Here is a 26,909-nt window from a genome sequence, read left to right as displayed (position 1 = left end):
TTTGTTAACCTCGCTTCGTACACGAATCCGGTCACATTCCTCCGATGAACTCTCTTCTCCGTTTTTTTTTTTTTTTTTTTTGTGGGCCATGCCGGTCACTCTCAAAATTTTGTGTTGTCATATTCGTCAAATTATAATTTTCCACAACTTCGAGTAGAGTTTGCGCTATCAGACTCAAAGATGTGTTGTAGGTACAAATACAAACGTATACAATCCTAATAACAAAATCCAAACTTTAAAATTGATACAAATGTAGTTGCTTTCGTTTCTTATGTATTTTTATGTATTTAGAAGTGATGATTCATGTGCAGTATTTTTTCTTGATTAATTGTAAAGAAAATGTTCAGAACGGTTATTACGTGTAGTAATTCCTTTTGTAATGTTATTACTTGTTCATGTTTGTTGTTTGGCTACTCCTCTAGTCACGGTTATATTTTTTGATGTGTTAGTATGCCTTAAGCGGCTATTATTTCCGCTTTTTGCCAATCAGTCATTCGGCGATATAAAATTTATGCTCTCATTGAGAGTGCACAACAAAGCATAAAGCAATTATAACATCCACCTGTATCACCCGTGCTCCCGTTGTTCGTCGATTTCCTCGAGCGGGCCCCAGAAATACTTCCATTTGTCCCGATCGCGCGCAAGTATTACCCAGTGGCATCTCTTGGGAGGGGCTCGAATAGCGTCCTATTCTTCTTTGAAGGATTTCGTAAAGAGGTCCTACCATCGGGTCGACGGCCTTCCTGCAGTGCGTTTGATGTTGCGTGATATCCAGTCGCTTACGGCTAATTTCCAACGATTATCGTTGAAACGCATCACGTTCCCATCTAACTTTACTCTCCTTGGCACATGCGAAGCGTCTCTGATCTTCGATCGGTGACGTAGTAGCGAACTTCAAATCCCTTCTTTCACTTGAGTAAAGCGGGTTACTTCTAAGATCATCCTTTCAATTCTGCGTTCCATGACACTGATTGCATTTTCCTACTGCTTGCGAAACTCCCGCGTTTTTGAAGCGTAGGTCAAAACAGGAAGAACGGTGGTGTTGAATAAGAGAGCACGGAGCCGGATGTTCCAAGTCCTTTTCACTACATCCTGGATGCTCCTACTTGCTCTTCAAGGTGCTCGTTACTTCCTGTCCAGCTCGGAGTTTGGGTAGTTCATGTTAGTTTTCTTACCTAGGTATACACAGCTGGAACATTCGGATATATTTGTTCCGTTCCGTTGAGCGTGAATGGAGCATCAGAAACCCATGCGTTCCTCATAAAAACCGTCTTGTCTAAGTTCAGCTGAAGAGCGGTCTTTTTACACGTTTTATCAAATTCATAAATTACAACACGAATCCCCTAAAAACTACGATATATAGGCAATAAAATCAATACAAGAATCCAAACAGGTGGAAGCGTATGGTCGCACACGCGTTCAATCTGCAAATCTGCCAAAATCTGCAAGCAGATTTCGCAGAAGCGAATATTTTCGTCAAAGGCTATGACTAGTTCGAAAATGTCGTGAACTTCGTTGAAAATGAGCCGGAACAGTACACACAGAATGTCCGCAATGCTTGAGCGCACTCATTTTGCGGGTGTAGCGCGGTTGGTTAAAGGGTCCGCTGCGACTGTGGTGGCCAACTAATGGTTCGAAACCGCTCTAGAGTCGGCCAAGCCTTTCATCCTTCTGAAGTCGATAAATTCAGGCTAGACGTGTCTTGGAGGATAAAAACACTGATTTGATCCATAGGCTAGCCCTTGGAAGTGATTGCATAAACTAGATAGGGTTCATAAACCTCAAACGAAGGTTGATTAACGCCAGACACTTCATCCTTTGAGGAAATCTGTAGTGAAATACCAATACCAATAATACGAAATAAATAATAAATAAGCTACCTTTTTCTGTTAAAATCTGTTAAAATGTGTGAAGATCTATGAAAAAGTCTGCAGCAATTTTAGACAACCCAGTTGTTTTCAAACAATGAAATGAAACAGCGGATTTTTCATTACGAGAAGTATTCATTGTTAAATCATATGAACACAATTTAGCTTTTATCTTGATCATATTATGTGTACCCTGATGGTGCTAACGGTAAGTCTGCCGCTGCGTTCACGGAAAGTGGCTGTGGAGCAGGCATAGAAGAAACAGGGGCAGGTGGCAGATCGCTGGATGTATCCTGTGTATACGGGTACGGTGGAGGTGGGCTATTTGAGGTTTTCTGAGGACGAATCGCACGTCTGCCAGATCTGATGATGCTTAGCGTGGATAAGGCCAGCTGAAATAAACTAGTGGGCATCGAAAATTGCATGTTATCTTAAAATTGTTTGCAAAACTATCTTTGCTATATGCGATGCGTCCAGATCAAAATGAGTGAGTAGAAATAGGGATAGTTGCATGAGCAACCAAATAAATATAAAAAAAAACTGTAGAATATTTTCATACTATTGTGATCACCAGCACTCCCAGACCAACCACTCCTGCGAGGACAAGAGGCCAGAAATTCGAGGTAGACCTTTTCTTCTTTTCTCCTTGAAAAGAAAAAAAAACTAAGTTCATCTTGCGACACATTCGTTTGCTTAGAAAATTCATTTATCCCCAGATACTCCCACCCACAATGCTGTCAAATTTTACTAAATAAAAGAAGAAAACCATATCAACAACCAGTTTTCTCCAGAGGGACCACTCAATAACTTACAAAAAGTCCTACCGTGGTGGTCGTAAGTTGGCGTAGATGGAATGGTATCATTGGACGCCACAAAAGGCGAAGTAGTTGTAACATATGCCGAGGTTGTCCCGATAGTTGAATTAGATGAAGTAGTAGTACTTCCTGCTTGTTGAGAAACACTTGTTGAGAAAGGACTTGTCTTAGAAAAGGAATAAATTTAGTACCGTTTAATAAAGTAGTTGTAGTATTTACAGTAATCGGTTGTGATGTTGTTGCAGGAGAAAAACCCGTTGTTGTCAAATTCTGACTAGAAGGGTTTGGTGTTGTGGAAACGGAAGCATTAAAGTTTGCAGTGGTGCTGTTGAGTATAATAGAAGAGATAGTAGTGTTCAATGCAGTTACATAGCTGAAAAAGTCAGATTTAGAAATCCAGTGCTCACCTCAGTACGTGTTGAACACGTACTGCAATTTTCCGAAAGAAGCTAATAATAGCCACAAAAATCTTTTATGGGACGAGGATATTTGAGGTAGTAACCTCACGTAAAGATGCTTCCTGAGAACTCAGCCTTCTTTGGCTTCGTTCTTTGAGCTCTCATGAATTTTTTGAGAGAACTGTTTTGAAGAATTGCAAGCGAGAAAAAAAAATTTCAGCGATCTGATGAAGGCTCGTAAGCAGAGAAGAGAAGGAATACGTGTGATTCCATGAGACATGATCTATGTCATGAAACAAATGCGTTAACTCATGGTCACAAACGTCGAACCATCACGTCGGGTGTCATGACGTAAATATGGTCGTTCATGACGTATTGTGTCGGCTCGACGCGTTACGTCCTCGATTGGAACGGAGTCTGTCACGATAATAGGGTAGGACGATGAAAACGATAATCTTGAAGCAGTTTTCCCTTCTTCTTTCTAAAACATTTTTCCGCTCGATCTGGGCGCACTCATTCTTTATATAAGAAAGATTGCTTCATAGTCGTAATCCTTTTTTGTTTTTGTCGACAACATCGTCTTGTCGATTATCGTCTCATCTACCAGCGGGTGCTAGCCCTTGTTTTCAACCGATCTACACGTTGCCCAGAAGCTCGCCACAATACGTTCACCGACAACTGTACGCTGCCATTGAGCTACGCGCACTAGGCACTGTATCATCAGAAGGGTTTGATTATACAAGTTTGCAGCTTCACATCCAAGTTCGCAGGAAAACAATTTCAGAAGAAGAAGAAAGTGAACGACTTCAGAGTTCTGATAAATCCCACATAAAGGAGACTTGAAATACATCCGGTTTCTAGGTTTGTGGGTGAAGGATGGGTTTCACTTTTTCATTCAAACGCTTTGAACACTACAAGAAAAAAGAGTTCAGAACTAAGTTTTCGAAATATGTTTTTAAACCGCTTCGTAATTACAGCATACTATATAGGATACCAATTAATAAAATTTCACCTGCTATTAAGCCATAGGTAGCAAAGAGGATTTCCTGAGTATTGCACAGAATACGGTGACTGAGCCTCCGGCTGCCAACCAATATAGTAATCTGTGAAAGAAAAGATGCTCATCATTATATGCAATAAATCAGAATTATTTTAATTTGGCCCGGGCATCAAAAATCCTGTTTGGTTCACGAAAATCTCCGACAAACGATGAGAAATCCTTTAGACTGGAGTTGTTAACAACCTAAGAAGCCCTGAGGTGTAATCGAAATGAAATGTTACTCAATTACCCTGATTAATTCCAGAATAGTGCAAGAAGAGAGGCACAATGGCTCCACAGTTTCCTGCAGAAGTTGCACAGACCAGACTATCAACATTCATCGATGTATATCCGGTGAAAACATTCACATCAGCAGGGCGAAGCATCACAACAGTGTCTGTAAAACTATGTAAATGTTTCAAATCAGATATATCTACCAAAAGAATGGAAATTTAAACGACTTGGAACAGTCCTGCTACCACGTCCTGTTCGAGTCTAAATGTAAACAAGAAATAATACTATAGAAGTGATGCTACTAATAGTAAATCGAAAACATTGTAGAATAGGGAATAACTTCAGATATAATACTATTGATAATACTATAATACTATTGATAACCCATGAAGTAGTTCGGTCAAAACGATATGAAGTTCGGTGCGGTTGCGTATACGGCGGTAAATCGAGGGGGAACCTTGCTAGCACCAGCCATCGCTGCAGTTCGTGACGTTTCTACGTCGACTCCACTTGCCATCTCCACCGCACCGCTTCGAGCGCAATCGCCTACGCAACTGTAACGTGCTTCGTGGTGTTTTGAATTAACCATATCTAAACCTGAATAACCTAACGTATACCTAAATCCATTCCTAAAAATTAAAGTGTGGAATGAATCATTTAAAGAATGTTTGAAATAGAAAGAAATTTAGAGAGAAAACCGCTTAAATGAAAGTGACTTTTAGAGACTACAGCGCATACAATTAGAAAAGAACAGTGGAATGGTCTTTTTCTGTTGCACCCAAGAAAAACACTATCACAGAGTCGGCGTAGAATATGAACAAGTGAATGGGTCAACGCAACGCGTCTCCCATAACTCATGCTCGTCCTCTCCGCTTTACACACAATCTTCTCCTCTGCTCTCATCGAATCGAAACTGCATCGCGCTCATCGGGTTGAACATATTCGGTCCCGACTATATGGAAGCATTACTGAATGGTTGATGGACCTCACGTAAACAGAGCAGCGCAAAACACAATCGATGGTATTTCAAAGTAATGTATCGACATGTGACTGTGACATACTTAGTTTGTTATCCTTATAAGCAGTCAAGGTAGTCAGACATTCTACGGGACATCCGTTGCTGATAGAAGGGAAGGTTTCCAACGGTAGTGCACCGGTCAACGACATCCCCATCAGCGAGTTGTTTCCAGACGACAAAACATGGGCGAAAGTATCTGGGAAATACTAACACTTAACATTTTACGATATTACTATGAGTCTATGAATAGTTCCTTAAATAAAACTCACTGTTAAAGTCGCTTCGAGAGAATTGCTGAACTGAGTCCATTTTCCATCCAGCATCTTGAAAGGTTGTAAAATATTAGCAAGGAATGTGTTGGTTTTCGAATGAATAAAAAAAATAGGGAAGAATTACCTCTCTGGGTTACTATGCATGGTTCGCAAAATAGACGAGTACACGCATGAATTACAAAGAAGACATGAGATAATGATAAGACATCACCATGCATCTAAGCGGAAGGATCTTCAGCCCAGATCCCAAACAAATTCAAGGTGAAGTTGTCTTGCGCTGCAAATGGGACAGGTAGTCATGACGCCGTGGTCTACGCCAGAATAACAAAGGGGATGTTCCAAAAACTACGCTCTATTCATCGTCTCAATTCATCTATAGTGAAACGGAATATATGGTTCTTAGCAAATTTCACAAATTGTTTACTTCAGAGAACAAAAATAAGGGATGGTGTTAGGTAAAAAATTATAGGAGTAAAAATAAAAAATAAAAATAAAGGAAGCTAACCGTCGTATTAAACAGAAACTAATTTAAAGAGCAAAAATGTTCCCAGAAAAGGTTTCCAGTGGTCAGTAAACTATTATGAAGTTCTAATTTTAAAAAAAGCACTGAAAATACAAGAGTCACTCATCTGACTTCTAATCCTACAAGCATGTCTTAAAATGAAAATTGCACCGATCTTCTTATTTTTCTCCTAATTTTGTAGCATGGAACATACATTATTTATGTATACAGAAGGGTGGAATTTCAGAAGTTTCCAGACAGGCTAATTTAAACTTCTACAGAAAAGAAGACTGTCGCCAGTCTTCTGAAATGGCTTTAGTGCTGTTGAACACCACACCTCGAACTTGTGTCGAAAGAAGCAGGACTTAAACAAAAGATCCCTGTCGGATACGAATAATGTAAAATTTTAAACATTACCATTTCAGTTACGTCAGCGATGAACACCCTGCTTTCTCAGTAACTGACAACACGGTAAATAAAAATCTAAAGAAGATTTTGAGTGCACTCTGTTAGAAATTCTTTAAGGAAAAGCGGCGCTTGCTCAAAAATCCTCTACGAAAAGAAACCCATCGAAAAAATAAATTAACTAAGAGCAAGATCAATATGAATATGAGGAGATGTACCGACAATCATCTGAACCCGTGGTTTGTGCTAGTTGCTGACAAAGCATAACCAACATCTTCATTTAGAGAGCTGAGACCACCTCTCAATGCTCCTACATAAGAATGACAGAAAAAGCAAAGTCTCTGAGGGTACTTAATGCCTTCTTTTCAGAAGATATTTCGCTTAATTTTGCATAAAGTTCAACTATTAAAGAACAATGAAAATAAGTTCAATACGTCATTAACTTACAATTTTTCTACTAAGAACTCAGGAGGCGTGGAAGCATCACGTGGCAGAAAAATCGACGTTGAAGAAAAATTGAGCGAAAATTGTGTTATAGTGTGAGCGGGAAATCGTATGGAATATGGAATTTCTCAGGTCCCTCTGAAGCATCTGGAAAGAAAATCTGAAAATGAAGCGTTTCTACACAATTTCCGCAAGTTGATATCGATTAGTCACCAATAATCTTTCCTTTTGGAAGCTCACTGTTTCGATGAACTAATTGTTTAGAACAAACATCAAAAACTCTTACTTCTTTAATGAAGTAAAACATACGCTCTAGTAAAAAGAAGAAACAATCGAATGGTTTGCAATTGTTCGAATTTATTTGGTATAATAGCAATGTTTGGAGATGATAAAGCATAGGCTCTCCTCCGGTTAATACTCAAGAGAATTTTCCGATTTTCGGAAACTAGTGCGAATAGATGAGAATCCTTCGAGAATAGCGATCAGAAACTTATAGGTTCTCGAGGTAAGTTTTCTGATCTAGGAAAGAACAATAAGAAACAATATGGACAAAAACTTGAATAAAATACCAGTAGTTGCACACCTGACGAACATGCATCAGGTTGCGGGTCATACTGTGCTCGTCTACGGGAAACACAAGGATGCTTTTTAGATGGAGGCTCTAAGCAATTTCTTCTCTTGTGAGCTCGGAGTTGATTACGCGACGTGAACTTCTTCTCGCAGCTTTCGCATGCAAATTGGGGGTCATCTTCATGACTGCGGAGATGATCCTAAAATACGGTAAACGGTACTTGATCAATGATTGTGGGGAAGGAAAATTAGGTTGTCATAAATCTTACAGCAAAATGGAAAGCGTGTTTATATACAGCAGGACAGTAAGGACAGTTGAAAACGACGCGTTCACAGTGAATTCTGTCCATATGACGAGTCATATTTGAGCGACGATTAAATGACTTGAAACATTGCTGAAGCAAACAACTCTTTTTCATTCACTCCACAGCAGAGGTTGTGGCGGTTCACACAGCAAACCTTAAAATACCTTGCAAACGAAGTATTCGGCTTCTCCCAATAATGAGGCAACTGTAGTTCGTCTACGTTTCGGAGGATTCACATCGGAGCCATGATTTGCTGTGTATGGAAGAGGAATCACTCTACTTCGATTTACTCCCTGAAACCGGAGAGAGTGAACATTTCACTTAACAGCAGTAAACTAATGCGTTCTTAGTCTACCAAATAAGTGCAACTTCCAGCTGGTTGTCAACAAGCATAGTTAGCGATGCAAGCAACACTCTTACCTTAGCAGCTCCTCTGGGAAATCTATCATCTCCATACGAAGAAATATGAGAAAGCATCACAATTCCAATCCTTTCGTTCCCCAATCTAGACAGAAAGTAAATAATTACTGGAAGTTTGTTCTGTCAACAAACTCCTGGGAACGACCAGTACGTTCAATGAAATTTCTTCAAACTTGGACCCCCCTGTGTTTAAAGTTTTCATGGAACATGAGACCTGAGCGTTACTTTCCATATCTCACATACGATCACCTCTGACCCGTTTTTTCTGAACTGGCAGTATTTTTGTGCTACAGTAAGGTCAAAACGACATGAACTTCTGTCCAGTTCCGTACGTGGCTGCGCTCGAAGTGGCGTGGTGTAACTTAGCGATTAGAATCGAGTAGAGACCCTTGCTAGCACCACTCATTGCTGCAGTTCGTGATGGTGCCACCTCAGCCTATTCCAAACGCTATCTACAGCGGGCCGCTTATGTAGTTGTTTCCTATTTTTTTTTATTTCGTTTCCACCCGGCTATAGCTCTTTTTTTTTGTTTCTGACAGTTCTTCGTCATATTTTCGTATAATAGTTCGTACGTAAGTTATTAGGTATAATTCCGTCCGCATAAATGCATACAACCCACCCACAGGTCGTATTGGAATAGAAGAATTGATGATCGATGCATTCATGAATTGATGGAGCTATTGTTGGCATTGCCAAATGAGTGCCACTGTAGAATGTATTGTGCTGGTTTGACGCACAATGGGACGATAATCGATACGGCGACAACTCCAATAGTGTCCTTGGAACTCTGTTTAGTTTCTTATCTTTTTTCTTGTGAAATAATCCATGACAAGAACTACTACGTAGAGGTAGTCGCAGTAAAAACCAATTTTCTGTCACTGACGTCATATCGCACCTATCATTGTAGTCCTATAGGCAGACGAAGGCGGACGGTGGGACTTCGCATCAGGCCAGCACAGTACGTTCGGCAGCGAGTTTACATCTTGTTATCTACGCAGACCAGTAGACGTCTAAGTCTCACTTATGTTAGCTGTGTTGTTTACAGCACCTTTCTAATAAACTCACAACATTTCTCCACCAACAGAAGGTTTTCATTGGAATATACAAAGTTTCCCAATAAGCCGAAAAACACATTCACGTATGTATTACAAGCATGAGGTAGAACAATTATTTTATTTAGTGGTGAGATTCTTCTGATATTTGAGCAAATCTCTGAATTTCGATTTTTTTTTTTGAATGAAGTTATTGCAATTCTAACGAATTCTCAAGAAAAGAAACCAATTTATAGATAACTTGTAATCATTATACTAGAAAGAGCGAAAGCTATAAACTTCAAGCTAGAAACACAGCAAAATCTGCACTAGACACCAAGGTTAGTTTTGGCCAGTACTTTAGAATGGACTTGAATTTGTAAGTAACATTCTCGATATTTCTAATATTTCCAAAGGCTTCCTCAGAGACTTCATTTTCAAGTAAAAGCACCACTACCTGCTTCCGTACGAACTAGAGATGAAACGGTGATTCAAACGCGATGAAAATGCTTGATAAAGTGCAGGATTCATTACTGAAGATAAGACGTTGAGCATAGAACGTCGTACCAGTAAAGAAGCGAAATCCAGGTAAAGTTTATGGACGGTACCGCACCTGAAAACATCCCAATGACCTCCGAGATTGCGAATTTCCATCACTGTTCCCAGTGCAGCATGTGTTTTTGTAACCGCATTTTGAACATTGCATCTTCATAACACTTTACCTGAACTGCAATGTCACTTCAAAAAACCTATTCCCAGCATATGCTACATCAAGTCGAACACCGAAGAAATCGAGCACAGCTCGTAACTCATCCGAAAAAAATGCTGCTTTGGTGGGAAGATCGTAGGACATGCACTGCAAAATCGAGGTCTACCCAACTATTTGTCAAACAATCAGTACACAGCTTGATACATCGATCGCATGCGAATGATCATACTACACGAACGAAACCCATATAAAAATGTTAATTGCTTCATTACAAACAAATAAAAATAAATTCCAATCTTCCCAAATAACTCGTTACCAAGTATCACAAAAAGAAAACCGAAAGTACTTATTAAATTAGATGTGACGGTAGTACTATTAGTAAGAAAAATACGAACCTAGAACAATGCAGCTAATGAGAAATACGCATAGACGAATCATGTGGAGAGAAAGGGATCCGAAGAGGGTGGAGTTCAATGATCCTTGCTACAAGAGCTGAAGTCACTGCATATCTACAAACGATTGACTACTACACTCAGTCACGACTATCTCTGCTCTACTTTAAATCTGCATGCAAAGCACATACTTAAAGAATCTGGGTTCAAAATTTGCAACTCACTAATGACTTCCAAGTACACTTCAGTGAATACTTATTATCCATCAACACACGTGGGACAAGAAATAGTTCAATCAAGAAGAGTTAACTTCAAAACTTTTTTGGAACGCGCCCCAAAGTTTGTTGTTTTCCTCTTTCGTCTACAGTATCTCCCAATAAAGAACGCTGTGTTTAGTATTCAATCGTGTGATAAAACTTAATGAAGACAAGTTCATGAACGATGCCTTAAAGGCATCACTCCACGAATCTGGAGTGGTACGGGTTCCAGGTGGGATATGCCTATACGGGCTCGTGGATTCTGGAGAAGAGGGTGATTCCGTCCATCTCTTCCTGCATCTCTGGAAACGGATGGACATCCTGAGAAACAGCATTCCGGGGTCGTCCGTTTCCAGAGATGCAGGGAGAGATGGACGAAGTCACTCTCTTCCCACAATCCACGACGCCGTTTAGGCATAACCCACCTGAAAACCGTGCCATCCCAGATTCGTGGGGTGATGCCTTTAAAGTAAGAGCTCATTGCGAGGGCTGAGGGAGGTAAACAGGTACCGTGCAAGTTCGTGGCACCCTGATTTCGAGCGTTACAAGTTGTTAAAAGAGCTCCCAAACAGACACAAACTACTTTGAATAAGAAGAAATGTGATCTACCGAAGAAAAACAGCAACAAACTACATGACTGTACAAGGCAACAATCCGTAGAACACATCCAGACTTTAAAAATTGAGCGGGAGGAATGGAAGCTTATTTAAGGAGGCATTTGTATGCTATAATACGATGAAGAGAAAAAGCACGGTGAACGGCTAAACCCTCAATACTAAGCCCTAACCAAAGCTTAGAACAAATACTCAGTAATATGCTAATACTATCGCTATTAACAAAAAGCAAAGAAAATAGGATGTATAAAGAATTGGATGTCCAGAAAGAAGAGACGTGATCACCGAGCCAACTCCACCGATCTTCACCATTCCGCTTCACCACTGCACTTTTGGAAACAATAGTCCTTGTTGTCGATGTGCATTATGCCGTCTTTAAGTTGGAATTTCCATTTGCTGCGAGCACGATGAACCTGAATGGAACATCTATGTTTGAAATCCAAAAAAAGAGGGGATATATAGAATGAAAGGCAAAAGGAACAACAACGCATAATAAAGGAGTGTGCAGCTTTTTTTATCTGGATTAAGAGACGAGAATAAGAAAATAATCACCAACACGAGGAAACAATCAAGATCCTCTCTTTCATAACAAGATATTAAGAGCAAGCATCCCAGAAACAAAAATTTCCATTGGGATCCAATTTCAAAAATGTACAAGGTAATATTTCTGCAGTTTCTTGTTATCAAAATTGTTTGGATACATTAAAAAATGAAATAAAATGTTGACTGAGTCAAATTTGTCGCTGAAGTTGAAAGACATGCTGAACATCAAAATATGCTTTAATCGACTTAGAGTAAACGTCGATAAGCTTGAAGGCGTAATCCTGGAGTGTCTACATTTATAAGAATGCAGTGGAGGAGGACCAAACGCGTGAAAATTTTGCCTATGTCGCCGTTCAATTTCGAATCAACAAGTGAACTCTTTACCCTGCCGATCTAGAAAATGCGCAACCGGCTTCCCCACATCAATTCAAATAAATTGGAACCGACAGAAAACCTTCAAACGCTTTATCTATCACTCTCTGATACTACTTGAAAGTTAAGTAAAAAGAAATCTGATAAAGTGGTTGCTTCTGAGAAAAGTCAGTCATTGTATTTTCGCGAGACCGCTGACCACAACCAAAAAGAAACCACGCATTAAAGTTAATTTCTTCTATAGTATACGCTACCAAAGGAACCCTTCAATAATTTATCCATCCATCCCATGTTAGGGCCTCCTTGGGTTGTAAGCTTGAGTAAAAGGTGAGTTTGGAGACAGGGTTTTTTGCCATTTACATTTCACCATTTTCAAAGCAGCGGAGTGCTCTTAAGTGCTCATGCAATTGGGATCGAGGTGGAACGTGTAAGGATTCTCGCTACCGCCACCCATCTCCGCATTCCCCCATAGTTCCACCTCGATCCGAAACCCTTCGATCGCAGCCGCTCACGCAACTGTCCGTGCTTCATGTCGCTTTGACCCAATTATATTTCAAGCGAAAGATGGCAAAAAAAAGTTCCTCATTGCACGTTAAACACCTTAAACAAGTTCAAGAGGTGAAGTTTTGTTCATAAACGCCACTTAGCAATGAATGTACTTCGAACTTGCTTTGCTTTTTTGTCAAAGCTTTTGTCGCGATGATAACAAATAACGCCTATTTGTGTCGCGACGGCACTGAAAAACAACCACTGGTATTCACAATACCACCTCATGTGAGAATGGCCGCCTTGTAGAATGGCCCTGCACCAAAAGCTCTGATGATATGGTACCTATCTTTCCAGAGTATATAATTATGTACTATAACCAATTGATTGATTTCCTGTGCTAAACACCGGAGTACACTGAATAAGAGCTGATAAATTGACTAGAGACTATAGCACAACCATTATTACAAACTCTCTTGGTCAGCACTACCACTAAAAAATGATCCTTGAGTCCACCTTCTTAACCACACCATTGATACGTTATACTTTTCATATGATTTTTGCAAGGGACGTGAATATCGAAAAATGTCTGAACCCTGTCGAATTTTACAATGCTTCAAGGATTTGAACCTCCAAGAAAAGAACTTAAGGATATACCAGGAAGCATTCTGAATTGTTGATGACGTAAACGATAAGCCTGCTGGCATAGATTTTTCGAGAACCGATGCTTTCAAATATCTCGGTACGATTGGCGCATCTGACAGTAGCCTTGCACGCGAGATTACCGCTTATGTATATCTTGCATGGCAGAAGTTGCGCTCATCCACAGTGTACTCTGTGACAAGAGGATGTCTGACCGTTTCAACTCAAAAATATATAGAACCTTCACTCGACCTGTACCGCTCCATGGCACCAAGTGCTGGGCAGCGAGCAAAGAAGCGGAACGTCGTCTCAAAATCATGGAAATGAAGACGCGGCGATAGGATATTGGTGTCAGTCGCCTTGACCACAACTACATCGAGGATATCCGAAAGGGAAATAACAAAGACTACGTTTGACTTCCATAGCCGAGACGACACGTAAACAGCGAATACGTCACGTCTCGGGACTGCAATTACTCTCTTAATAAGATTGGCAGACAACTACATACAACAGGGAAGCGGTTGTATGTAGATGTCTGCATACCAAGAGGATTGCTGAAAGAGCAACGGTTTGATACGATTCCTTATGATAAGAAATCAGCTTCATCATGAGCAAGCATATAACCACGCGAAATGGCATCTTCTAACCAGAAAAGCGGGTCCCGCCCCAAACGGGACAAATTCTGAAGAAAAAAAAAGAAGATTCTGGATCCTGGGTGGTTAGGGGTTAGAGAAGAGCCGTGTGAGTGTTAATTTTACAAAAAAAAACAACAACAAGAAAACCTAAAACCACAGACAGTTCAAAAAGAGGAGATCATTTTCCCATGCCCTCACATAAGAATGAAATCGTTGTGATATAGGATCACATGACAAAGTTACAAGAAATATTTTTTTACATTCACTTCAACTCTGTCGAAAATGTCGAAACCTGAACGTTCCAATTACTTTCCACTCTGTAGCAGAAACAAAAACAGCCAATGAAAAACTCATGAGTCATTTTCACAGAAGACTCTTCCAATGTTCGAAATGATCCCGACAAGGTATCACCAATGCTGTTACACAGCGCTTTCAATGGCTTTCTATTCAAAGAAAAAAGTGTTGCCGATGTAATCAATGAGAATGGGCATATTTGCACTTTATACCAATCGAAAACCACGTCTACACAAAGACAGTGCAGATAGTTGTGGCTTCTTGAAAAGGACTATAAAATTATCAGAGAAGCACACTACTTCCGTCCAGGTGGACAAGATATCGCATTCGACAACAGTGAAATTAACTACGAAAAACTCCACGTACTCAAGAAATGAGAAGGAAGGTGGGAAACTAATTCCTACCAACTCAACTACATTTCCATGATCGAAGCTTTGCAAAATTCAAAGTATTCAGAATACTACGACTATTATCCAGCTCAAGAATGCTGTTACAGTCTCTGAAGGCAAAACAATTTACGACGTATTCTATGAAGTAATAACCTTTCCTTTTTCAGAAATGGCAGGGTTATGTCGGAGAATAAGTACTTGAAAGCATTGGTGCAGATGTTTCATTCATTTTAGATACACTCAAGATCTAGTATAGATTAAAATAAAAACTCCAAATGCTAGGAAAATCTATTTACCATGTTGCGTACCTTTGCGCACTTAGCTATGTGCACCAATGCCGCAGAGCTCGTAATACACGAAATGTGTTCGTTAGCCTAATGCCACGCATCTCGAGTTCGAGAATACCAGTAGACAATGGTGTGGGTGCCACTCTAGTATTAAAAGAGCGTTTTCACTGTGAGCGAATTCCCCAAAACATTGTGATGAAGTGAAGTAATGACACTATAATCGGGGGGCTTCGAGAGGTTCTAGTGATTGAAATTCATACTTGACTACTACTGTCTAACTCCAGAGCTTAGGAGGGAGTTTTATTTTCCCATACAATTCGTTTGTGTTTGGAGATCAAAGACAATCTATAGGAGAGAGAGAGAGAGTGAAAAGGAGAAATATCTGATCATCATAGAGAAAAACGAAAGGTCTGAACTCCGCAGAAAAAAGGAAAAAAGATTTCTCCCCCAAACGTGACCAAGTAACCAATCGCAGCACGGAGTGAAAAAAAAAACACTGCTAACGAAAAACTGATGTCCCCCAGAAGGGTAACGAACAAAGTTTAAAAATTAAAGGACTAAAATCGCAATTCTTTATGAAAACAGGAATGTGAAGACAGAAATGAGTCAAATATCAAGACCATAAAATGTGTTATGAATTCGGCCATTCTCAAAAGAGAGGAACGAGGAGTAGGCACGCTTTAAAAGGTCGCTCAAAGCAATACAGGTGCATACTTCACACATATTCTGAATCCGGAACGTGTATGAGTTGCTATCTTAAGCCACTCTCTAGTGTCTTTTTTTCCGAAACAAATAAATGACACTAACAGTTCAACCAACATTTTTTTGTCCTTCACTTGACAAAAATGAAATTTTTAAGGTGCTAATAAAATAAAAACTCGCAGTAGACTAAGTGTATCAACTATTGAGTGAGGAAAATGTTTAGGATTTATAAATTGTTTAAGATTTTTTCAAAACTCTTCAAAGAAATCAGCAAACGGTACCTTTTCAAATTGACACATAATTACGTTGTCGGCATCAAACAATGTTTCCAGATCTTCATCGTCACTCTGGTCATCACCAGAATTCAGTGGATCCTCTTCAACAATCTACAAAGATTTAGTGTTCACAGAATATTGTTCGAAACTTTCAATTACTAACAATACAGTAAGAGATCAGAATAGTAGAAGTAAAATTCGCCGAAACTCTTTCTTGTAATAACAAATCTCCATACGAATGAAATAGAGCATAAATGTACATAAAAAGTTGCACACTAAGACGAAATCAACTCTAAGAAATATAATTATGGCACTAACCGCTTGTTCACCGTCTTCGATCTGACCGTCACCAATTCTGTCAGCGATGCGACGGATAGGATCATCGTCTTCATCCACCTAAATGACCATATTACAGGGAAGTAGAAAAAAAAGGCAGCAGTTCAAAGAGCTCCAAATGTTACAGCGATTTCAGAAGAGAAAAAGTGAAGCGTCAAAAGGATGACTACTTCTGAGCGCTGAATTAGCAATTTACATACGTTTGCTTGTGAAAAACCTACGCAAGATGCCAAGATGGTAAACAAGAAAATATAAAATTTACAGATTGCGTATCAAAAGTGTGACAACTGCGAAAACAAAACGTGATATGTAAAAATGATAAGATTCGCCACGAAACGAAGTGTTGGTCAATTACAAATAAGGAGGTTTCAGTCATCCGGGAAAAAAAAGAGGCGCGACGTTTTAAGATGGGGAGGGGGTTCACGGGAAGGTTCACGGAGCACCAGTGCGCGATTTCATGGACAAACGCGTTCAGCAGCTAACTTTAAATGGTTAGAAACAAAGAAAAATATGGATATTAGAAGATGTCGAGAGTCTAATGGTTTCAATATGAAAATCCTTGCTATTGTATCATTTAATGTTTGCGAATATTCGATACTTCTCATAACACCAAGAAATAGAGGGCCTGATAATTGAAAAAAAGAAATCATGGGCAAGAATGACACCTCTTCTTCTTCACTAGAAGAATCCGACATTCCGCCGCCACCACCACCATCCATCTGCAGAGCCTTTAGAAGATCGAGTGCTTTCTTCAAGGCATCTTTATCTGCAAATGTAAGCAAGATACCAGCGGTATTATGAAGATTTACTACTGCGAATGAAAGCCGTTATTTCTGTGCATTAGATGTTGAAAATCGATCTCGAAAATTCCATTATTAGTCATGTAAATCGAAGTAAAGAAGTAAGGAGTGACCAAAACTATCCATTAAACTTCAAACATTTGACACATTGTTCAGGACTCAAAAATACGTACCGCTCTTTTTTCTGGACGTGCACTTATATCCTTTCTGCGTAGACTTAGATGAGCATGGTGCATCCAAAAGATCCTGAATGAAAGGTTAGTAATTTCACGAAGGCAGTGACTAAGCACAAACAACTGCACCGAGCTGGCATCTTCAACTAGGCCTCCGTTACCGTCCAACTGATGTAATGGATGAGCACCGTGCGCCTGCTGTATGCGAGGTTGTAACACCCCATTTGGACTAACCGTCACAGGTATTGACTGCCCTTGAAGAGTCATTTCTTACCTCCATAGATAATCGAAGGGCAACAAGTTCAACGTTATGAATTCACATTCCTACTCGAAAAAATACAAACCACGAACCGTTGGCTTGTTGCAGAAACATGACACCCGGTGCAAGTTGTTGGCCACTTTGTGCAATAACGTACTGCTGACCAGGTTGTGGTTGAATGGTCTGAACCATTCGAACGCTTCCTTGAGGAGCAAATGCTACATTTGCGGGCATGGCTCCCTGTTGCACTTGCTGAAAATAAATATCAGCAATGTTAATTATTCGCAGAATAGAGACCCAAATTAAAATATAGTGCTTGGAAAATCCAAAATCTAGGTAGAAATTAGTAGTACCGGATATTTGTCCGGTACTGCCAAATGCATCATTCTAGAGCATTCGTATCATTCTAGAAAAAAAGTATCATGTCAATATTAGTCCTTTAAGTATTTATATGCAGAAGAGACAGGTTAAAATTCTTCTCTATCACTCTTGGTTGCAATAAACTCATCGGAAAGATAAACTACACCATAGGTGCGATAGGGAGAAGCCAGACCCTCCTTGGGTGAAGGGGTTTAGCTCATGGGGTGCAGCTCAAGTGAGGGGGATCCTTTCGCCAGCCGTCCAAAAGTGAAGGGGGTAATTTCCTCAACCGTTTAAAAGTGAAGGGGGTCAAAGCACCGGCTCCGACTATCACATCTATGAACTACACTATATTCTTCTAAAAATAATACAGGTACTACCATAACAAGGTAATACAGGTATTTCATACCATAACAGGAAAGCTCAAACATACCTGAACCTGAATCTGCTGCATACCTTGTTGTGGCACATACTGCATCTGCATAGGTCTACCATGTTCCAGGTGGTTTATCATACCAGAATGCGACTGCGATACCATCTAAGAACGGCAGAAATTAACAAAATAAGAAAAAATTTCATACGAACAATCACATACCTGTGGTGCCGTCTGAAGACGTACTTGTGTGACTGTACCCATTCGAGGAGGCAACACGTGTCCACGCATTGGTGGAGGCGCTACCTGGTGGGTAGTATGACGAGGTTCCATATCCACACATCCGCTTGCTATCACCTTGTCTTCCCATTCCTAAAGTACTTGCCTCCGTATCTAGTATAGTGCTCAAGTTTTGACTCAAAAATTGCATGAAAATCACTTTTTGTCCTACATTTCCCATTGTTTTAGATATTTAAAAAAAATATTCAGTTTCATTTGCGATCTTTCAAACTACTCGAAAGCGGGCTCTTCTTCAGCAAGGTTGGTTTTGGACCCGTGCCGGAATTAAGAAACCTTTATGAGAAGAGCATTGTTATTAATTTATGCAGCGTAATCGCGAAAGCAAGGGCGAAACGAGCGATTGGTGAGTAGAAAATAGGCGCGCAAATATCTTGAAGATCACAAGAAGCAACAGCACCTTTCATGTACGTCCGATGTCAAGAGACATGTTTCAAAGACAAACATGTTTCGAAAGATTTTTTTCTTTTTGAAGGCGACACTCTTCCGGTCACCTGTTGGGCTAGTTTCTTTGCTATTTTAACCACTCTAAATCAAATGTGCGCGCATTTTACAATGGCAAGAAGCAAATTTCCACGTTTCGAAAGCACGAAACGGTTCTCGATTTTTTTTTAAAGCATCACCCCACGAATCTGGGGTGGCGTGGGTTTCAGGTGGGTTATGCCTTTACGGGATCGTAGATTATGGAGAGAAGGGTGATTCCGTCCATTTTTTCTTAATAACCGTAAAAATGGCCGGAAGATACGACTTCGAGCGTCCCGGGGCGCTATTTTCTACAACAAGTTCGGTTGGAGCGCGTCAGCCTTGTGCGCGCGCCGCATCTTCCGGGTCATTTTTACGTGAGTTAAGGAGAAATGGACGGAGTCATCCTCCTCTCCATAATCTACGACCCCATATAGGAACTCCCTACTTGAAATCCGTACCACCCCAGACTCGCGGGGTGATGCCTTTAAGGATACGTTCTAGTGAAAGAGTAAGGTGCTATTCTCGAATGAGTTCAGAGTGCTTCGTAGACATTTTGCAAGTTCTAATACCTATTAAGAACAGCTGCTTTCTATTATTTTTCATAGCTATGAGTTATCCTTAAGCTCGGTTTTTGCTTTCGAAGGGGACAGCTATTTCCTTCTCTTCTAACTGTTCCTGATTCACAATTGGGGCTTTGGGTACTGTTAGTGCTTCTTCTCATTGAAGATAATCACACGAAAGCTATAACAAATCAAGAAGATTCAAAGAGACGACCTGATTTACAGAAAGAATGCGATACAAACAACGAATTCAAGCTGATTGCGGAAATTAACAATTAACTGGTTGGGTTTTTAAAAAGTTCGTGTGAGTTTCGCTTTGCTGATATTGTAATGGCGACCAACTCATTATTCCCTGATTTTCGTCGATGTAATAGATGACCTAAAGATACGAACGAAAAACTGTATATTAGAATATTGCATCAGCTCTCCAGGAACCTGATCTTCGCATGGTTTGTGATCATAATTATCATTCTGACATCAAGGATAATGCTACATTCTTGTCATGTTTCACTTTGTTTTCTTCTCTACAAAAAAAAACTTCTGTCTTAAGAACTTTTGTGTGTACTTTCTCACAAAAGAGCTGCCTAGAAAACCAATCTTAACCAATCAATCGATATACTTCGAAAAAGCAAACCTTTTTGAGTTGTGAAAGCACATCGATATCCACGTTTTCATCAAGAAATGCCTCTTTCACTTGACTGATGACATCTTGGATCACTCCTTTGTAAATTTCGGCCTGAAATCCAAACTTAGAATTGCAACAACAACGCAGATTTACAGCTAATTCGGCTATAATGTTGGAGATAAATATAGCTAGCACCATCATAGACGGAAAACTAAGAGCCAGGTTTGGAAAACACTCATTCCAACTATTCACTCTTTAATCAACACCTTGGGACCTTCACTCTTTGTTGAGGAGAGGTAATGTTGTATAAGGACCCCAAAAGAACTTTCTTCTTCTCCACCTAACTAGCGGTTGCTAATTAACGGCCGCACCACTATGTTTGCGTCATTAGAACAATTTAAGCACAAGCTTCTCATAGATGTTGTGAACTGAAATCTTTGCTTTTGATTCCGAAACTCGTTCGAAGTCTTTTACAGTAGGGTCAGTCAAAGCAATTCCGATGAAATTTCGTCCAAAACGCTTTTGACATACTAAGGATGAATACGAGACCCGCTCCACCTAAACCCTGCGTGCACCATCAATTATCTATTGGTGTATATTGTCCAAGTTTTGCAAGGGAAATTTATTTGAGGTGCTGGTCACAAATATTGCAATCATTTAGGGCCAAAGAGACGTTGTTTGGAAAGATTGCATATGTTTGAATTCGACCTAGTAAATACTTGATTTTTCTACCCATACTTAGAGTTTTCACTGAAGTTTGTTTTCAGAGCAAATAAAGTGCATTTGTACTCTAAGGGTGAAACAAGAGGGATATTTCTTTTTTTTCACTTTCGCTACTGGTTCTACGTAAAGAACTTCACACAGAATTCTGCCAAAAAAGCGTGAAGCAAGTTTGGTCAGACTGTGGTTCCATAAAATGCTGAAAATCTGCTGCTCGAACTTATGATGCAAGCGAAATGACCACCCCAAACGAAATCTTCCAGCCACTTCTTCTGCACAATTCTATGAGATTCTTAGAGATGCAGCACCAGTACCAGTTTTCAGTATCAATCGCGCAACACGCGACACACTGGAGCTAATCTTGAGAACATTCTGAGAAAATATGTCACAATGGGATGGTGCTGTTATTGTAAACCAAGAAGTATGTTCAGCACTAGAAAGTCTAGGAGCAAAAGAAATCTTGAAGATCATCACTTACAATTGTATTGCCTCCAGATTGAGTCATTCTTCACTCCTTTGTTATGAATCTTCCTGAAACATTCCTACAATATTTTCCACGACAAAATACCAATCCCTTGGTTCTAAAAAGTATCTACACGTATCCTTTGTTCCTTCCTTTTTTCATCGAAATCTACGCTCATACTGATTGCTCATTGCTTGTAATCTAATCGTTCGCCTTACGAGAAACAACCCAAGACCTGATAAGTGGTAGTTTTCGATTTCTCATTTGTCTCTCAGCTCAGCGTTAAAGGAAAGAATGGTGAAAGTCAACATTACGAAACCCTGAAGCGGAACGAAACTAGATTCTTTTTCACGTGAACAAAATCGATTACAACTTTACACGCGCCATCTTCATTAGTTTTCGATCATTCTTTCTCCTACTCTCTACAAATGATAACCTTCAGGCTCAACTAAAGCAACATTTTCGAATAAATGTATAGCGGTCCCTCCAAAGCAATAAAACACTTAATTGTTCCTACACGCATCAACGTCCACTGTTGCTGTTGCTAATGAAAAGTGAAACAAAAAGCAGCTGTAAGGGGAAGCAGTCCATACATACGTAGAATTCGTAGTGAACTCTAAAAAGGAACGTCACTAATCGATTCAGATACATGTGATTACTCGTCCTAAGTAATCCTAAATCTAGATACCCTGTACGTCTACGGCGAACTAAGTTCCCTTTGACTTGAACGCAACAATATCCAATGAAGGAGAACACCCAAACACTCACCCACTCCTGCAGCTGAATGACGGTCGACTGAGTATTTATACACGCACGATCGAGTGACGTCATCCTCGATGAGAGCGCTAAGATGTGCAGGTGGGTGGGACCGCGAGCGAATGCGCGTAACAAGGAGGGAAATTCGAATTTCTCTCGTTCTGTTTAGAGCAGTTTAGCAGCTTCCCAGCCGGACCTTCTACACTTGTCCTTGAAGGATAAAGGATAAAATGCCTGGTGTCAATCAATCCGATTGGGACGCATCAACGCGTTCTCTCGAACCCAGAGTCCATTGAAGTTCACGGACGCATATTTAGCCCATACAATGATTTGCGGTTCTAGCCAATGTGCCATGTGAGCGTTTTTATTCTCCCATGCATGTGTGGTACCAATTTATTGACCTAGGATTGAAGAAGGGCTTGGTTGGCGGTAGGGCAGTTTCGAACCACCGATCGATCGTGCAGACACGGTAGGAACCTCTTCCCGACTGCGCTACGCCCACCGGCATACGAAGGTTAACGCCTGCCATTTTATGCCTGCCCTTATAAAGGACAAATGCAGCGGGAATCAAATCATTCACACCTCCGTTTCCGATTGCTGAGTATTGCTTGGTTGATTTCCTCCTACAAGCATAATATCAATTCGTTGCGGGAATGATCAGACGAACACATCCAGTGGGAACTGGAACAGGTGGACGTGGTCATCCGCCGCGCGCTGTCTTTATCCGCGGCACAGTTCTCTGTCAAGTAGCAGGATATCTAACCACGCCCATTTATCCATCAGCGTTCTTATCCAGTCGGATAGATCATGTTGGATTTTCAGGTGTTTTTACAGCTTGATATGAACCCACATCCACGTTGTAGTTTTACTTATATAATTTCTGGATATTTCTTCTCTTCTTTTTCTTTTTCTTCAGCGTGCTTCCGGATTAAAATGCCTCTCAACTGTCGTTTTTCATGTGCATGCTTTTCAATATGGCTCCTTTATCCTTAAATTTTCCTCTTTTAGTAGCTATTTTGCAGGTTCTTAAGATATGCCGTTAAAACGGATAACATTCAGTGGAAGATTATGTGTCAAAGAAAGTCCCGAAGTCTGGATAACGGTCGTTCGTGGGATTCTATGTATGGTTTTAGATATCGCTATTACTCTAGCTATTTCAATAACACTTTTCTACATGTTTGCAGGGTAGGTTTTCTTCATTTAATATGCTTTGTTTCAAACATACATTTCATGAAATATTCGGTAAATATGTTTTTGGGTTTAGGTACGCTGTGTCTCCTTATGAATCCCCATTTCCCTGTAACGATGACTCTATAAAACAGCCATTCAAACAAAATACAGTAAGGATGAAACATCTGCTTGCCGTAGCTCTTGGTACACCTTTCTTCATTATTTGCTTCGTTGAAGCCTTGGTTTACCGAAATTCACAGGTAGCCAAGTTCTCTCTTCTTCTCTTTTTTTCCACAAAATTTTCAGTAAGCTGCCTTTAGGGTCCTAATAAACTTGCTAACTATTTTGTCACAACAACTCTTCTATACCTTAAATATGAACTTACGTTTGCGTTATGTGTGTTCTTAATGGAATACCTCAAATGTGTTTTTGGTCGTCTGCGTCCTCATTTTCTTGCTGCGTGCCAACCTGACTGGTCACGTATGGATTGCACAGGAAAAGACTACATTCCAGGTATAGTTTACGAACTTCTGATTGAATTTCATTACAATTCGTGAGGTAAAAATGTACTTGGGGGCACTGTGTGGCGCCCTTATTTCTCGAAGTAAATAATCAAATCAGTCGGGCCCTAAGGCGTAAACGTTAGCCCTATGTGATCTATGACATGTAAACTAAAGTTGCTAAGAGGAAAAGTAAATTAGAGTATCGGAAAATAAGGTCGCCTGTGAGTGGCCACCCCCGCCCCCCAACTTGCAATTTCCCCAATTTCGGTACTATTCCTAATGAAAGTTTTGCTACCTGACTGTGAACATAATAAATCACCACAATAATTCAGCTTCTGAAACTTATTGTATGAATCCGGATGTACATCGGGTTCGAACCGCCCGAACATCCTTTCCATCAGGACACACTGCTGCTGCTTTCCATGTTCTTTTCTTCTTAGGCCTTTATTTGACCAGGTATGGACTTATCTTCCATGAAACGCGTACATTTTTAATGTCTTTCGTCCTCACTCTTTTTTCAGAATGGCAAGGATTACGGGTATACCTTCTCTGTACAAAACTCGCAATGTATTACTGGTTATTTTTTCTGTTTGGACAGCATTTACAGCAATAACGCGAGTGACTGATTATTGGCACTATCCTACTGATGTGTTAGGTGAGAACTTCTATCTGTGCTTCAGAACATTGCTGAAATAATTAGAATCGAGGTGCATTTATTGTTGGATGACGCTGACTAGTGTTATTTTTATTCCGTTGACCTCAAAATCAGTGCTTTACTTCTTCTCCTTATTAGTTTGTTTTGCAAAAAGACCATGTAATGATTTATATTGGGAAATTTGGACAATGCAAGAATTACGTTTTGCATGGGTGGAAATGAGTATTTTTTCATTGCTTGCAGTTAAACTCATGAATCCTTTGTAATAAATACTGTTCTGAACAATCGAGTTTTATCATAGGCTTTCTTCCGCACCGCTTCGTTTGGCTTGCTCTGCTAAGCGAAGATTTCCTAAAACTTGAAGTGAAAGTGAATTGAATTCTCCAGAACTACGAAATAATGTTTTCGATGAGCAACCTTTACTTCACTGTTTACTTATGTAAAGACAACGATTGTGTTAAATAGGCTCTTTCTATTTTTCTAAAAGTATAATTGTTCGAAGTCACGCAAAATATCTTCAGCTTCTGTATATGAGGTGCTCAAATGAAATGAAATTTTAAATGCGAGGTAAAGGTGTTGAGTTTGGGTTTTTCGACGTTATTTTGCCGGTGCGCAGATTATCTCCAAACCATGACAGTAGTTATTTCGATTCGTTGTGATTTTTTTCTTGAATGTACATTCGCAATGCGAAATAGTTTGTAAATGTATGGTAAGACTTGTACCAGACTCAAACAATATAAGTTGGAAATGATCTCATTACATCTATGGAAGCGGGATAGTAAGCAAACATACCAATTAAAGTGAAAGAAGAAAGCTACATCGCAAATACAGAATAGTTTAACCGTTGGATTTTCTTAGATGTTTTCTACTAAATTTTAAAGCTAACAAACTGGGAAATTGACGGTGTTGGATCTTTCCAGGGAGACTGGGTTTTAATGTGTTTAATGTGTAGACTGCGAGTACGAGCGTTCTTGAAAAACGATAGATGAAACGCCCTTTTTGTATGTTTTCTTAGGAGGCACCTTATAACGCCACTTTTGTACGTGTGCCCATTTCCTGCAGGCTTTCTACATGAATAGGCTGGCGAGAGAACCTCATTGATTTCCCACCGATATCTCACGGAAGCGGTTCGTGTACAGGGGTGGCGCATCCATGAGCCTACAGCCTACATTCTCTTAGGAGCTAATGTCGTTTTACAGGAGAACCTGAGGGAATTAAGCATCGCCACACTCATGCTTGAAGTCTGCAGCCCGAACTCTATTTTCTCTCACAGAGACCCCAACATCGTGATAAGATGTCTTTAATCTCTTAAAGGCATCACCCCACGATGATTCCGTCCATTTCTTCCTAATTGCCGTAAAAAACGGCCCAGAAGATGCGGCGCCGCACAAGACTGGCGCGCTCCAATCGAACCTCTTGTACAAAATGGTGCCCCAAAACGAATGAAGCCGTATCTTCTGGGCCGTTTTTTACGGCAATTAGGAGGAAATGGACGGAATCACCCCCCTCTCCGTAGTCTTCCGTCCTGTGTATGGACACTCCACCTGAAATCTGCACCACCTCAGATTCGTGGGGCGATGCCTTTAAGTCGCGCACGCCTGAACACAAAGTACACTCCACAGAGGCGGCTTGTTGCGACTGCATACGAGTAAACACGGTGCATAGAAAGATGAAGAAATTTAGTACATATTACCCTCAGGAGGGCGTATGCCACGATTGAACAGGAGCCAGTGCACATGCACAATGCCGCAGGCGGTCGAATACGGCATCACCCCTAGTGTTTCGCCAACTTTTCTACTATGCCTATATATTCGTCATAAGCGCTAAAGGGGTTAATCTTTCGCAACTTAGCTAAGTTCGTTATCACGGTGGTTTCGATTTCCGTGTCTTGTGAAAGTGTTTTCAGATACTTTTTTGGTTGAATAGTTGCTTTTGGGTTTCTTCGAGAGAGCTGTTTTTAGTGCTCAGGTATACCCATGTGACTGCAAATCCTACTACTAACTTTTATTACGTTCAAAGCTGAAGAGAACTCACTTGTTCCATGCATTGAGTTCGAGATCTGTTGGGGTGAAAACAGCAAGAACCGGTCAAGTGGGTAAGGTGAATGCGCCGCACGAGCGCAAACTCGTAGCTATGTCTACTTTGAATTTTTAACAGCTAATATAGTAGATCTTAATTTACGGTAATCGAATTAATTGAGGTGGAATTGTGCTTGCTGCGGTTTGCGTTCTCCCAACATTCGGATGGCAGTGGAAAACACATGAAGACGTTTATGGATCGCGTCAACTCGAGAGACTCCGTCCCCATTTTGAGTGAACTTGCCGACTGTATCAGGGTTTGATTTCCATTTTGTTGCTTGCGTAGATATCTTATAGCTGTCATTTTTATTGTTCTTTTCCTTCTTACTTTGTTATATTACTACTCACATTTTACACTAATAACGCAATATTGTTGAAATCTATTTATGTTCGTTTAT

At 40.2% G+C, this 26,909-nt stretch overlaps 3 protein-coding genes across 6 annotated transcripts; 1 reads left to right on the top strand and 2 right to left on the bottom strand.

The window, feature by feature from the left end:
* Window positions 1-2,050: 2,050 nt before the first annotated feature.
* Window positions 2,051-10,174, bottom strand: RB195_015363 (uncharacterized protein; the record flags this gene model as incomplete). Of its 3 annotated transcripts, XM_064206032.1 has the most annotated exons (14): window positions 2,051-2,260; window positions 2,428-2,513; window positions 2,693-2,812; window positions 2,875-3,056; window positions 4,094-4,184; window positions 4,371-4,517; window positions 5,416-5,568; window positions 5,642-5,695; window positions 7,579-7,765; window positions 7,835-7,960; window positions 8,035-8,163; window positions 8,291-8,375; window positions 9,779-9,934; window positions 10,044-10,174. In XM_064206032.1, 14 exons carry the CDS (start codon window positions 10,172-10,174, stop codon window positions 2,051-2,053), a joined length of 1,857 nt encoding a protein of 618 aa, XP_064061913.1. The 3 variants fall into 3 exon arrangements, with proteins under 3 accessions (XP_064061913.1, XP_064061915.1, XP_064061914.1); XM_064206034.1 differs by lacking the exons at window positions 7,579-7,765; window positions 7,835-7,960; window positions 8,035-8,163; ... (1 more) ...; window positions 9,779-9,934; window positions 10,044-10,174 and adding an exon at window positions 5,769-5,862; XM_064206033.1 differs by lacking the exons at window positions 2,051-2,260; window positions 2,428-2,513; window positions 2,693-2,812; ... (3 more) ...; window positions 5,416-5,568; window positions 5,642-5,695 and adding an exon at window positions 7,084-7,142.
* A 1,424-nt stretch (window positions 10,175-11,598) lies between these two features.
* RB195_015362 (uncharacterized protein) lies at window positions 11,599-21,391 on the bottom strand (the record flags this gene model as incomplete). Its single annotated transcript, XM_064206031.1, has 11 exons — window positions 11,599-11,706; window positions 15,925-16,029; window positions 16,237-16,314; window positions 16,920-17,020; window positions 17,228-17,300; window positions 17,357-17,481; window positions 17,579-17,738; window positions 18,280-18,384; window positions 18,442-18,591; window positions 20,176-20,277; window positions 21,365-21,391. 11 exons carry the CDS (start codon window positions 21,389-21,391, stop codon window positions 11,599-11,601), a joined length of 1,134 nt encoding a protein of 377 aa, XP_064061912.1.
* A 1,747-nt stretch (window positions 21,392-23,138) lies between these two features.
* RB195_015361 (uncharacterized protein) lies at window positions 23,139-26,749 on the top strand (the record flags this gene model as incomplete). Of its 2 annotated transcripts, none has more annotated exons than XM_064206030.1 (6): window positions 23,139-23,290; window positions 23,370-23,535; window positions 23,596-23,788; window positions 24,111-24,234; window positions 24,300-24,433; window positions 26,634-26,749. In XM_064206030.1, the coding sequence occupies 6 exons, from the start codon at window positions 23,139-23,141 to the stop codon at window positions 26,747-26,749; spliced, it is 885 nt and encodes a 294-aa protein (XP_064061911.1). The 2 variants fall into 2 exon arrangements, with proteins under 2 accessions (XP_064061911.1, XP_013301191.2); XM_013445737.2 differs by having other exon boundaries at window positions 23,229-23,290.
* Between the last annotated feature and the right edge of the window lie 160 nt (window positions 26,750-26,909).

The sequence above is a fragment of the Necator americanus genome, chromosome V, assembly GCF_031761385.1.
Source record: "Necator americanus strain Aroian chromosome V, whole genome shotgun sequence".
NCBI lineage: Eukaryota > Metazoa > Nematoda > Chromadorea > Rhabditida > Ancylostomatidae > Necator > Necator americanus.
Note: the sequence above shows the minus strand (reverse complement) of the source record. Positions and strands in the feature narration are given on the sequence as shown.